Raw genomic sequence first — 14082 nt, 5'->3', positions numbered from 1 at the left:
CGTTTTCCCAGCACCACTTATTGAAGAGGCTGTCCTTTCTCCACTGTACATTCCTGCCTCCTTTATCAAAGATAAGGTGACCATATGTGCATGGGTTTATCTCTGGGCTTTCTATCCTGTTCCATTGATCTATCTTTCTGTTTTTGTGCCAGTACCATACTGTCTTGATTACTGTAGCTTTGTAGTATAGTCTGAAGTCAGGGAGCTTGATTCCTCCAGCTCCGTTTTTCGCTCTCAAGATTGCTTTGGCTATTCGGGGTCTTTTGTGTTTCCATACAAATTGTGAAATTTTTTGTTCTAGTTCTGTGAAAAATGCCAGTGGTAGTTTGATAGGGATTGCATTGAATCTGTAGATTGCTTTGGGTAGTAGAGTCATTTTCACAATGTTGACTTTTCCAATCCAAGAACATGGTATATCTCTCCATCTATTTGTATCATCTTTAATTTCTTTCATCAGTGTCTTATAATTTTCTGCATACAGGTCTTTTGTCTCCTTAGGTAGGTTTATTCCTAGATATTTTATTCTTTTTGTTGCAATGGTAAATGGGAGTGTTTTCTTGATTTCACTTTCAGATTTTTCATCATTAGTGTATAGGAATGCCAGAGCTTTCTGTGCGTTAATTTTGTATCCTGCTACTTTACCAAATTCATTGATTAGCTCTAGTAGTTTTCTGGTAGCATCTTTAGGATTCTCTATGTATTTGTATATGTATATGTATTATTTCCCTTTTGTTTATTGTTTTGGGGTTGTTTTGTTGGTCTTTTTTGTCCCTTTCTTCTTGTTTTGTTTTCTTTCCTTGTGATTTGATGGCTATCTTTATTGTTATGTTTGGATTCCTTTTTCATTTGTGTGTGTGTATACTTATTACAGATTTTTGGTTTGTGTTACTATGACGTTTTTATATAGCAATGTATATATGTATACATGATTGTTTTATGTTGCTGATCTCTCATTTCAAATGCATTTTAACAACCCTGCATTTGTACTCTCCACCCCTCATGATTACTGATTTTGATATCATATTTTACATCTAACTGTTTTGTTTATCCCTTAACTGCGAATTGTAGATATAGATGATTTTACTACTTTTGTCTTTTAACCTTCCTACTAGTTTTGTACATGGTTGATTCTTTACTATATATTTGCATTTACTGATGACTATTTCCTTTCATAATTTTCATGTTTCTAATTGCGGCCTTTTCTTTTTCACTTGGATATGTCCCTTTAACATTTCTTGTAAAGGTGGTTTGGTGGTGCTGAACTCTTTTAGTTTTTGCTTGTCTGTAAACGTATCGGTCTTTCCGTCAAATCTGAATGAGAATATTTCTGGGTAGAGTATTCTTGTTCGTAAGTATTTCCCTTTCATTACTTTAAATATATTGTGTCACTCCCATCTGGCCTGTAGAGTGTCTGCTGAAAAGTCAGCGAATAGCCTTATGGGAGCTCCCTTGTATGTCGTTTGTTGCTTTTCCTTTGTTGTCTTTATTTTTTTAAATATATTTTTAAAGTTTATTTTCATGATGTTTATTTTGTTTTCGTAATTTTCAGGTGTCAATTTATTTCTCCCTGAACATCCTGGTTGAAGTTCCACCCTTGACTATTCCAATGCACTCTCTCTCTCTTTTTTTTTTGGCCGCACTGTGCAGCATGCGGGATCTTAGTTCCCTGACCAGGGATCAAACCTGCTCCCCCTGCAGTGGAAGAGTGGAGTCTTAACCCCTGGACTGCCAGAGAAGTCCCCCTTTGCTGCTTTGAATATTCTCTCTTTATCTTTAAATTTTAATTATTGATACAATGTGTCTTGGTGTGTTCCTCTTTGGTTAATCCTGTGTGGGACTCTCTGTGCTTCCTGGACTTGGATATTTGTTTCCTTTCCCAGGTTAGGGACATTTTCAGCTATTATGTCTTCAAATATGTTCTCAGCCCCTTTCTCTTGCATTTCTGCTTCTGGGACCCCTGTAATGTGAATATTTGTGTGTTTGATATTGTCCCAGAGTTCTCTTAAACTGTCCTCATTTCTCTAATTATTTTTTCTTTTTTCTGTTTGGCATCAGTTATTTCCACTACTCTCTTCCAGCTGGCTGATCCATTCCTCTGTACCATTTAGTCTACTGTTGACTCCTTCTAGTGTGTTTTTCATTTCCGTTGTTGTATTCTTCATCTCTTTTTGGGTTTACTTTATATTTTCTAACTCTTTGTGAAAGACTTCTCACTTTTTTTTTTTTTTTTTGCGGTACGTGGGCCTCTCACTGTTGTGGCCTCTCCCGTTGCGGAGCACAGGCTCTGGACGCGCAGGCTCAGCGGCCATGGCTCACGGGCCCAGCCGCTCCGCAGCATGTGGAATCTTCCCGGACGGGGGCACGAGCCCGTGTCCCCTGCATCGGCAGGCGGACTCTCAACCACTGCGCCACCAGGGAAGCCCGACTTCTCACTTCTTGCTCTGTGCATGCATTCTTCTCCCAAGTTCTTTGGTCATCTTTACAGTCGCTACCCTGAACTCCTACTTGGGTAGGTTGCCTATCTCCACTTCACTTAGTTCTTCTTCTGAGGTTTAATCTTGTTGCTTTGTCTGGTGCATCTTCCTCTGTCACCTCATTTTGCCTAAGTTGCTCTTTGTATTTTTATGTATCTGGTACTTGAATTATATTTCTTAACCTTGGAGAAGTGGCCTTCTGCAGGAGACGTCCTGTGCATCCCAGCAGTACATGCCCCTCTCATCATCCAAGCTGTATGCTCTAGAGGTTCCCCCTATGAGGGCTGTGTGGTTCCTTCTGTTGTGGCGGGCTATGTGGGTGTCTGATAGGCTTAGTTGGCCCTGGTCTGTTTGTTTGCCAGGTTCTGCCTTGTATGGAGCTGTTGGCTGCTGGTTAGTAGGGCCTGGTCACAAGGCTGCTGACTGCAGAACTCCAGGGAGCCCCAGGGCTAGTGCTGGCTCACTGGTGGGCAGAGTCAGGACCTAGAAGACTCCAGGGTGTTATCTGCCTACTGGTGGGTGAAGCCAGGTCTTGGGGTTAGTGCCAGACTACTGGCAGGCAGAGCCGGATCCTGGAGTCTGGTTGCAGGGCTCAGGGATCCCAGAGCTGGTGTCAGATCACTGGTGGTGGGGGTGAGCAGTTCCTGATACAACTGGCTATGATGATGTCCGGGTTGTCCCAAAGCTTGTGTTGGCCTGCTAGTGGGCAAGGTTGAGGCCCAGCTGGTCCCAAGGTAGGATCTGGCCTGCTGGTGGGCAGGCTGGTTTTGTAGGCTGTGGGATTGTGGTTTTCTTGCATGTGGTATCTGCCCCCTGGTGGCTGAGGCTTGTCCAGAGGCTGAAGCAGGCTTCCTGTAGGGCAGAGCTGGGGACCTGAGGATTCTGGGGCTGGTGCCTGCCCACTGGTAAGTGGAGCTGGGTTCTGGAACTCTGGTGGGTGAGGCCATGTCCAGAGGTGGCTGTAGGCTCAGGGGGTCTTAAGGCAGCCTGTCTGCTGATGGTGAGGCTGTGTTCCCACCCAGCGACTTGCTTGGCCTGAGATGTCCCAGCAGTGGTGCCTACAAGCTGTGGGCCAGGGCAGGGCTGGATCCTGGAGCAATAAGCTAGAGGGAAGATTCCGCAGTGGTGCCCCCCAGCGCCAGTGTCCACGTGGTAGAAGGAGCTCCCAAGGATAGCTGCTGCCAGTGTCTATGTCCCCAGGGTGAGCTGCAGTTGCCTCCTGCCTCTCTGGGAGACTCCCCAGGATCAGCAGGTGGGTCTGACCCAGGCTCCTATCAAATGTTTGCTTTTGCTCTGGGTCCTAAGGCCTGTGAGATTTTGTATGTGCCCTTAAAGAGTAAAGTCTCTATTTCCCCCAGTTCTCTGGGACTGCCAAAATTAAGCCCTGCTGGCCTTCAAAGCCAAATGCTCTGGGGGCTTGTCTTCCTGGTTCAGGACCCCTGGGCTGGGGAGCCTGATGTGGGGCTCAGTCCTCTCACTCTTGTGGGAGAACCTCTGCAATGGAATTATTTTCCAGTCTGTGGGTCACCTACCAGGGAGTATGGGACTTGACTATATCATAAGTCTGCCCCCCTACACGTCTTATTGTGGTTCCTTCTTTATGTCTTGTAACTTGTAGCTTTTTACCAAGCACAGATGCAAGGGATTTTTGTCTAGTAGAAAAGATAATCCCCAAAGTTACAGATTTATTGCCCTATAGCAGCGGTCCCCAACCTTTTTGGCACCATGGACCAGTTTTGTGGAAGACAATTTTTCCATAGATGGGGTGCAGGGGAGATGGTTCAGGTGGCAATGTGAGCACTGGGGAGCGATGGGGAGCGGCAGAAGCTTCGCTCTCTCACTCACCTGCCACTTGCCTCCTGCTGTGCAGCCAGGTTCCTAACAGGCTGTGGACTGGTACTGGTCCACGGCCCAGGAGTTGGGGACCCCTGCCCTATAGGATATTCATTTGTCTTTCTCTAACTTAACATTTCAGAATGCCATCCCCAATAACTATATAAACCTCTGTTCCTCAGATGATCTTTGAATCAGTTTAATTGTTCCTTCATTAATGAGTTAAATACATCTTTGACACATATTCAATCTATATTTGAGTGTCATGTTTTCAGCTTTTAAAAAGCTCTACTCTGATGTCTGTTTTGACAAAAAGGCAAATCCAAAGTTCAGCAATTCCGACAGATTCGTTTTCCTCTTAAAGTTAAAGTTAAATTGGATACTCTTTATTAATGCACCGCTTTTGTAACCAGAACAGAACAGAACAGTAATTGTTGCTTTTTAAAAAATAATTCAGGCCAGGGCCCACCTAGGAGGTAGTCAGGGCAAGAGAGATAGAGGTGAGGGGGCTGACTCCAAGTATCCCTTCTCAAGAGATAGTGTTCTCAGGTCCTTGATCACTGATCTTAGCTTCAGGTGCAACATGCATTTCTGAACTTGCTCATCTTTGGGGTTAGCACAGACCTGCTGCCCCCTCTTGGTGATGAAGCTGGGGAGCAAAGGGGGGAAAGGTTACAAACAGAGGAGGGTTCAACAAATGGGGATGGGGAGGCCCATCCTCCCTGCCCCTCAGATTCCCCACTGGGCCCAGCCTGTTCTTTCCTTTCTCTGCTGCAGGAGCTCAGAGTGGCCCCTCTCTGAGACCCTCCCTCTGGCTCCAAGACTCCCTTAGTGACTCATGGAGTTTCCTTGGGCAGCGTCGCTCCTGCTCTCTCCTTCCTTCCCTAGCTTCCCTCTTCCCTGGGAACATCTCATACCTGATGGATCCTAATGAGGACATAAGCCTCAGCTGACCTGGCAGGAGCCAGAGGGTGGGACTTTTCTGGACATCCATCCATCAGATGCCCCCCTCCACACCCCCAGACATGGCCAGTGAACTTGGCACTTACATGACAGCAGCCTGGGAACATGCAGTGGTCGTTTCTACATAATCTTTCATGAATACACATCGGATTTTTCGTAGGGTGTAAGAGAAGCAGCAGTCAGTGGGACGGTGAAAGCCTACAGCAAGAGAAAGGGTCACTTAAGGACTGAGTCCGAGGAAAACTAGATCCTTTCCCCCTTTCCTCCTGAGTACTGGGAAGGGTAAGAAGGTGCAGGACTCGAAAGGGATGTTTTCCTTCTCTGCCAGCACTTGCTGGTGTCTCCTTGCTTCACTCTCCCCAGGGTTGAGCTGTGTGTCTGAGGGCATCCAGGCAGGGCCACAACAGAGCGGGACCATTCCTCCCAGAAGAGGAAGGGTCTGAGGCCTGCAGGGGGCATCACAGAGTACCCCTCCCCCCTCCCCCAGATGAGCCAGCTCTTGGGACAGCCAAGTGGCATAGAGGTCATCTACGGAAGAGGCCACCTATGGACCCATGGCCCATCCTGAAATTCCTTGGAGATGTTCACCACCCATAGGACCCTCCTCTCCCCCCAGGCCCTGTAAACGAGGTAGACTGAAGCCATTGAGCAGATATATATATACTGTAACAAAACTTTACCTCCTTGAGACATTATTGAGTGTGTACTCTTCAGGTTCAGCATCAGGTGTTCTATTTGAGAGAAACAGTAGAGAAGGGAAGAAAAATTACTGGGACTCAGTTGTTTCAACATCTCCATCTATCTCATTCCTCAACCCCATCCCCTGGTAGGGAGACAAGGATGCTGGACCACTGGACCAGACCTGCCTCCAGGCCCATTTTCTCTATCAAGGCCCAGAGACTTTTCAGGGAACTTTTGAAAAAGTTTGAGACATGAAAACATTCTATTGACTGGAATACGAAAAGCAAATTGAAAATCCAACACAAATAAATCAGTTGATTAGCTACATAATGTGATACAGTCCATAATGTTTTCTACACATTTTTGGAATTCACAGGACTCTGGAAGCAGACAAATTTTTCATTAAATGATTTGGTGGCTCAATGTCACCCAAAGTGAAGTGAGGCTATCTACAGGCTTTATTTACTCCTTTAACATAGGAGTAAATGTGTTTGCTGCAGAAATATTACTGTGTTTGGTTAATGTGTCTCTCAGACTCTGTCAGGGATGTTAAGTAATGTCCAGGTATGTGTTACCTTTTTAAAAATACATATTTTTAGAATGTGATAAAATGTACATAATATAAAGTATACAATTTTAATCATCTCTAAGTGTACAGTTCAGTAACATTAAGTACCTTCACATATTGTGCAACTCATCACAATCCATCCATGGAACTTTTTTCATCTTGCAAAACTGAAACTCTGTACCTGTTAAACAATAACTCCCCATTTCCCCCTACCCCATCCCCTGGGCTACCGCCATTCTACTTTCTGTCTCTGAATTTAACTACTTGAAGTACCACATATGAGTGGAATTATACTATTTGTCCTTTTGTGACTGGCTTATCTCACTTATCATTATGTCTTCAATATTCATCCATGTTGTAGCATGTATCAGAATTTCCTTATTTTTTCAGGCTGAATAATATTCCATTGTATATATGTACCCTGTTTTTCAATCCATTTTTTTGTCAATGGACACTTGGGTTGCTTCCCCCTTTTGGTGATTAAAATTCATGCTGCTGTTAGCATGGTTGTACAGGTATCTCTTCATGTATCTGCTTTCAGTTTTTTGGGTATATCAAGAAAAGGAATTGCTGGGTCATATTTTATTATCTTTTTAAAACCTGAAAAATTCTGCACTCCAAAATACATCTAGCCCCAGAGATTTTGATAAGGGGTTGTAGACCTGTACTATACTAATTAGGCAAACACAACTAAACTTTTAGCTCATTTCTTATATAGTTACATATAAATTATATTACATGAGGCATGTGCACACACTTCAACATGCTTGATATGATGTGTGTGGGGCTTGCAAAATAAAGTCTTAAATGACATGTCTTTCCATAACAGCTTGCTAACTAGCTTGTTTCCTAACGCCACCACTTATGGCTGTGTGATCTTGAGCAAGTTACCTATGGTTTCTATGCCTCAGCTTTCTCATTTGTAAAATGAGAATAATAATAATAATAAGCAAAACCATATAATTTGCTGATAGTCTACCCCACAGCATTGTTAGGGGGATCCAGTGTATTAATATCTGTAAGACACTTAGAACAGTGCCTGCTTTCATATAGGAAGAACTACATATTTATTTGTTAAATAAATAAATAAATGTGATTAAGTAGACTTGGGTGAGTCACTCGCCCGGCTTGTCCAATTTCCTCCCTGAAATGATAGTTTTACACCAGAGGGTATATAATAGCTCTAACATCATAGAATTCTATACCTCTTTCTACAGATTTACAAGTTTACTACAGTTCTCTTGATCTAGCCCATAATGGTCCTATATCAGCTAAGAGAAAGTGTCAGATAATTATGGCCATGAAAGGGAGAGAATTGTTTCCCCAGGTGGGACCAGTCACCTGTATACAGTTTTCCCCAGGGATCGAAGGCTGCAGGGAGAGGTCTATACCTACTGCAGCTGCTTTTAACCAAGTATCACATCCCTATTGGGACAAAGGTGTCCCTCTGCGTCTCCTCCCTGGACTGAGAGTCACCATCAACCTGCCCACCTGTGAGAAGGCTCACTGAACTCACCAGCTGCAGCCTGGGCAGCAAGGATGAGGCAGGAGAGGGCAGCTACTGAGGTCTTCATCTTCCCCATGCACAGCCAGGACCAGCCTGAGGACTCCTGGGCTCTCTGCTCTCTGACTCCCCCAGACCCCAGCTCTGCCCTTGTATTTATAAGAAGAGGGGGACCAGGAAGTCACAGGGCAGAGGTCAGAATGCTGTTCTTTGGCTGAATAACAGACAACACACTATTTCTAAAAAAGGGAACGAGGCTGGGAAGGCAACAGGAAGTAGAGGGCAAGGATGACTTGAGGCTTTCCCAACTGCCCAACGGATACAGGCAAAGGGAGGGACTAGTTTATGAAGGATACTTCCTCTAGGAGGGTCACTGAATACTTCAATCAGAATTTTTTCCTCGGGAGTTAACCCCATTCAAGGGCACGAGCAGCCTGTTATCAGGGGTGACCAGAGAGGATGCTCTAAAGTGTGAACCCGGTCATGTGACCCCTCACTTTGTTTCACCCCCACATCCAATCCATTAATAAATACTATTGGGTCTACTTTCAAAAATGTGGCCAGGGGCCTCCCTGGTGGCGCAGTGGTTGAGAGTCCGCCTGCCGATGCAGGGGATACGGGTTCGTGCCCTGGTCTGGGAGGATCCCATATGCCGCGGAGCGGCTGGGCCCGTGAGCCATGGCCGCTGAGCGTGCGCATCCGGAGCCTGTGCTCCGCAACGGGAGAGGCCACAACAGTGAGAGGCCCGCGTACCGCAAAAAAAAAAAAAAAAAAAAAAAAAAAAAATGTGGCCAGAATCTTATTATTTGTTACCACATCTACCCTCTCCATCTTGTCCAAGCCAACCTTATCTCTCACCAGGATTCTTGCAAAAACCTCCTAATTTGTCTCCTTCCTGTGCCCTTGCCCTGTTTCACTTCATTCTCAACATGGCAGCCAGAGTGATCCTGTTAAAATATAACTCAGACCAAGTCAATCCTGTCTAAACCCCGCCGATGGCTTTTTAATCTCCCCAGTGTAAAGCCCAATCCTTCTAATAGCCTACAAGCCCCTATGTGCTCTGGTCCCTGTTTTCTCTCTGTTTTCAGGCCCTATTACTTCCCTTCACTCATTCTGCTTCAGTTATACAGGCTGGTTCAGAGACTTTTGTTCCCTCTGCCTTCGTTACTCTTCCCTTAAATTACTGTATTACTTTCTCCCTAACTTCTTTCAGCTCCTTACTCAATGTTATTTTTCTGGTTAGTCTTTCTGGGACACTCTATCTAAAATTATAATCTCCCTCTGCCCAAATTTCTTGTCTTAATTTTTTCTCCTGTGCACTTAACATTATCTAATATACTATATACTTTACTTGTAAATCTTTTATATCTGTCTCTTTTTCTAGAACATAAACTCCATGAGAGCAGGGATTTTTGTATCTTTGTTCCTAGTTTAAATTCCCCTGAAAGCAGAGCATGAGAACTATGGGGTGAAGCTCAATAACTTGGGAAGTATTCCTAGGAGCAGGAATGAGAGCCTGGACCAGTTGGTGGGGATTAGCGTTTGATTCTGCTGGGACTTTTTTTTTTTTTTTTTTTTTTTTTTCGGTACGCGGGCCTCTCACTGTTGTGGCCTCTCCCGTTGCAGAGCACAGGCTCCGGATGCGCATGCTCAGCGGCCATGGCTCACGGGCCCAGCCGCTCCGCGGCATGCGGTATCCTCCCAGAGCGGGGCACGAACCTGCATCCCCTGCATCGGCAGGCAGACTCTCAACCACTGCGCCACCAGGGAAGCCCTCTGCTGGGACTTTTTGAAGTGCCTTATGAATGCATTGCAGAATATTTTGCCTGGAGGAAGAAAGGAGAAACATTTATCTCCTGGCTTTCTTCCCTGTGGCCTTTTAAAATATGGCCACAAATTCGTTGACCTGCTTCTCATCAAACAGTGGGGTCTATGTTTTCTCACCTTGAAGCAGAGAGGGCTTGTGACTGGTTCCGTCAATGGAGCATGCCATGTGACCTCTGAAGCTAGGGTGTGAAAAACCATGGGGTTTGAACCTTGATCACTGGGGACACTTACTCTTGGGGCCCTGAGCCACCATTTAAGAAGAGTGACTAGCTTGAGGCTGCCATGCTGTGAGGAAGCCCAAACTACGTGTAGGTGTTCTGGCTGACAGTCCCAAATGAGCATAGCCTTCAAGTCGTCCCAGCCTAAGTGCCAGACATGGGAGTGAGGAAGCCTGTAGATCTGCACTGCCCGATATAGCAACTACTAGCCACATGTGGCTACTGAGCACTTTAAATGGGGCTAATCTAAATTGAGATATTCTGAAAGTATAAACTATGCACTGGGTTTCAAAGACTTCGTACACCCCCAAAATGTAAAAAATCTCAATAATTTTTTATATCGATTACATGTGGAAATGATAAGGTTTGGGATATATTGGATTAAAGAAAATACATTATGAAAATTATTTCATCTGATTTACTTTAAAAAAAAATTTTTTTTAAAGCCATGCCATGTGGCTTGTGGGATCTTAATACCCCAACCAGGGATTGAACCCTGAGCCAAGGTAGTGAAAGTGCCGAGTCCTAACCACTGGACCGCCAGGGAATTCCCCTGTTTTACTTTTTTAATATGGCTACTAAAAAATTTAAAATTACATATGTGACTTGCATTGTGTTTTTATTGGACAACACTGCTCTAGATGGTTCCCCATCCCTTTGAGTCATTTCTTGCTAATTGTGTCTTCCCAAGCATGCCCCAGGCATCATCAGCAGAGATAAGCCGTCTGGGCTGTGCCCTGTATGAATTTCTGACCCATAGAATTTGTGAGTAGAATACAATCATGGTCATTTTATACCACTAAACTTTGGGTGGTTTGTTACACAGCAATAGATGGTGGGGACTGTGGTCACTGGCCAGTGGTGGATCACAGATATTAAATTCCTCACACTTCTGGTTTGCTAATGCATGTGTGTTATATTCTATCATGATTTCCACAGCTCAGGATCAGAGGAGCCCCAGGGCAGGAAGCTAGAGTTATGAGGCAGGAGACCTGCATGAAGTTTGTATAAATCTAAGAAAAGTGATGACTGAGCAGTGGCTGAGTTAAAGGGTGAGGTTGCAAGGATGTGAAGTAATACACAATACACCCTTTGCTTCCCTCCAATGTGTTTGTGCCTTTATTACGCCTAATCCATCACAAAGCCTCCTTCAAGATGGTTGTATTAGTTCTTTCAGGTTCAAAAGAACCCATACTGTGTACTCATACTAGTACATCTCTACTACCCACCCCTGCCTTCTCCCCAGGAATCCAGCAGAGCCTAATGTTGCAGGGTTGGGAACCACAAATAGATGACTGGGAATTATGGAGAGAGGGGCCAACCCCTTGGTTCCTGAGTGTTTTAGCCACTGGCGACATATCATCTGACAGCCTTTGATTCAGTGCATATACTGCATTCTGGGAAGGTCCCAACCCTGAAGTTTGTTGTTGCCTCAGCTAAATTATTAACAGCCCACCATTCTTTTGATCTGGCTGCTTCTGGGTGATTAAGTATATGCTAATACCAGTGGATCCCATATACCCACTGACTCACACCATTTGCTATAAAATGGATCCCTTGACTTGAGCCATGGTACAAATACCATACTGAGTGATCAGACATTCTGTAAGTCCTTGGACCATTGGCAGAGGTACTGCTGGTAGGGAAAAACCCCCCACCTCTGGAGCACGTGTCAGTCCTGCAAAGGTTGGATTGTTCTCCCTTGCAGGGTGGCAGAGGTCCAAGATAATCAACAGGTCACCATATGGCTGTATTTTCTCCTTGGAGGTGGGTACCATATTGAGACTTGACATCTATTTCTGCTGCTGGAAGGTTAGGCATTCAGCAGTGGCAATAGTTAAAGGGGCCTTGATGAGAGAGAGCCCACACTGTTGGGCCCACGCATAGCCGCCATCCCTGCCACCATAGCCAAGGGCTTGTTGCACTAGCACTGTCGTGGCAGAGGGAAGAGGCTGGCTGGCTTCCATGGGACAAGTCATTCTATCCACTCGCTGACTTTCTCCTTTGTTGTGGATGTTACCCAGTGACTTCCAAGTCCCTGTAGTCATGAGTCCTCGTCCAGTACCTCCAAGTTGCATGTTCCTGAGTACCGAACAGATTCCTTTCGGTTCTCTGTGGCAGCATCAGAGAGTCCCTGATACAGGAAGAGAGGGGGGTATGCCTGATGGCAAGGTGAGGTGCTGTCAGATTATACCTATGTGGAGCTGGACAAGGCCTCTGCAGGACTGGTGGCTGTAGTGGTGCCCAGAGGAAGAGGTGGCACTGACGGACTAGAAGTGGTGTGTACAGAGGTGTCTGACACAGTACCGAACGCATGTTTGTTCAGCAAAAGAAACAATGATGGCGCAAATGTCCAATTTCACAATATACTGCCGTTTCTTGACCTCCCTGGTATAGAAAACATTTTGTGAGTGGCTTTTGTGTACTTCCTGAGTCTTTTATTGATTTTCCTCCCCTCCACCACCAAGCATCGTTGGTGACATTTAAGAATCACATCAGCTCTATTCGCTACTTAGCTTGGCATAACCGAGGGAGCAGGCTGTGCATCTCTGCGTAAGCTGCTCCAGCCTCAGCGGTCTTCCAGAGCTGATGATAACAACAGCCAATGCTTCTTGAACACTTACTACGCTCCAGGAACTGTGCTTTGGGCAGTTCCTTTGAGACAAGGTGTTTGCTACATGAAGCACTTACTATCATTATTTCATAATACTGCTTAGGACACCCGCTATCTTCTTCCCTTAGAGATACCAGATATCCTGTCATCTCTGCCTGTAAACACTGCTCTTGCCACATTCCAGGATCTGGGCTTGCACAACACGTTTGTCTAGCATAAGCTGAGCTGCCCTATCCTATTACAAAGTTAGCATATTTGAGCTAAGATGTCCCCTCGCTGGGGTAGCTCATCTTCTTTCTCAGACCTGCACCTAGTCTACGGGAATTTTCTGCTGTTACTTTCAACTTTCCCCTCACTCCTTTCTCATCACTCCATGTGTTATGTGTCTGCATGCTGGGCAGGTCTTGAAATCTGGATGGTGTTCCATGCACAGGTCCCTTTTCAGGAGAGAGGCCTGAAGTTGTGGTTCTTCCCTGCATTGGTTGCTGTTCCTTGAGTTTCCAAGTGAAACCATCCCAGGTGTCTGGCCTCATCTGATGGATGTGCGGTGAGTAAGGAAGGTCCCTTGAGTTCAGGTTGTTGTCCCAAGCAAAGGTGAGGTAGTGATCTAGTTCTCTCTCAGGCCAGGTGCGCATCCCACTGGGAAAGGCATTCTGGGGTATGCGATCTTTCAACACCTTCAGGGCCACAGAAGAGAGGCCTTGGGGCTGGAACACTTCCTTCCCAAGAGATAAAGTGCTGCACAGCTGTGCTGGGTTTATTGCCTTATGTGGGATTATCTTTCTGTGTTCTGGACTCAACCCGTGCTCCTTTGTTTTGCCTAAGCCTCTACGACATAGGGCACCAGGCCAACCCTTCTACCACCTGTTCCTAGTGGGGAGGGAATGGGACTCTTCACTTGTAGCCCAAGAGAGGTTGCAGATTGTTCTCCTGAGTTGGCTGCAAGATGGTGACCACTGCCTGGGGGGAGGAACGACTCTCACTGTTGAAGCTGATCGTGCTCTGTCTCTACTCTACGCGAGTGAAGTGTTCCATCCAGCACCTGCGTAAGTTGTGTCCTTTGTGGCAACTCTGGCACAAACCATGCCATAGGTCGACATCCTGGGACAGCTGCTCCTGGTGGCAGACAACAGTTATCACCTGCCTAACACACCCCAACTTTCAAAGTGCCAGGACTGGTACTCCTTTAAGACCCAGACAGGAGGGGACTCTGCCTGGACCCCATGCTTTGGAGCATTCTTCATATTGCAAACACACACTAAATAAATTCATCAGAGAACACAAAGGAACCTCCGTCTCTTGGGATGTGGTACTCAGGGCCGGCCTGGCATGACCTTCAATACTAAACATCCACTCTTGTGACAAACACAGTTCATGCCTCAAGGGAAAATGCTTTCCCA

General features: G+C 45.6%; 1 protein-coding gene across 1 annotated transcript; it reads right to left on the bottom strand.

Moving 5' to 3' along the window:
* Nucleotides 1-4671: 4671 nt before the first annotated feature.
* On the bottom strand, nucleotides 4672-8172 carry LOC308606936 (C-C motif chemokine 4-like). Its single transcript, XM_081218441.1, has 4 exons — nucleotides 8036-8172; nucleotides 5951-6001; nucleotides 5357-5468; nucleotides 4672-4956 (listed from the first exon to the last, which is right to left on the bottom strand). Exons 1-4 carry the CDS (start codon nucleotides 8100-8102, stop codon nucleotides 4788-4790), a joined length of 399 nt encoding a protein of 132 aa, XP_081074567.1. The 5' UTR covers nucleotides 8103-8172; the 3' UTR covers nucleotides 4672-4787.
* Nucleotides 8173-14082: the final 5910 nt, after the last annotated feature.

This window comes from Mesoplodon bidens (genome assembly GCF_964165515.1).
Source record: "Mesoplodon bidens genome assembly, chromosome: 19".
NCBI classification, from domain to species: Eukaryota; Metazoa; Chordata; class Mammalia; order Artiodactyla; family Ziphiidae; genus Mesoplodon; species Mesoplodon bidens.
This window is presented reverse-complemented; position numbering and strand designations above follow the sequence as displayed.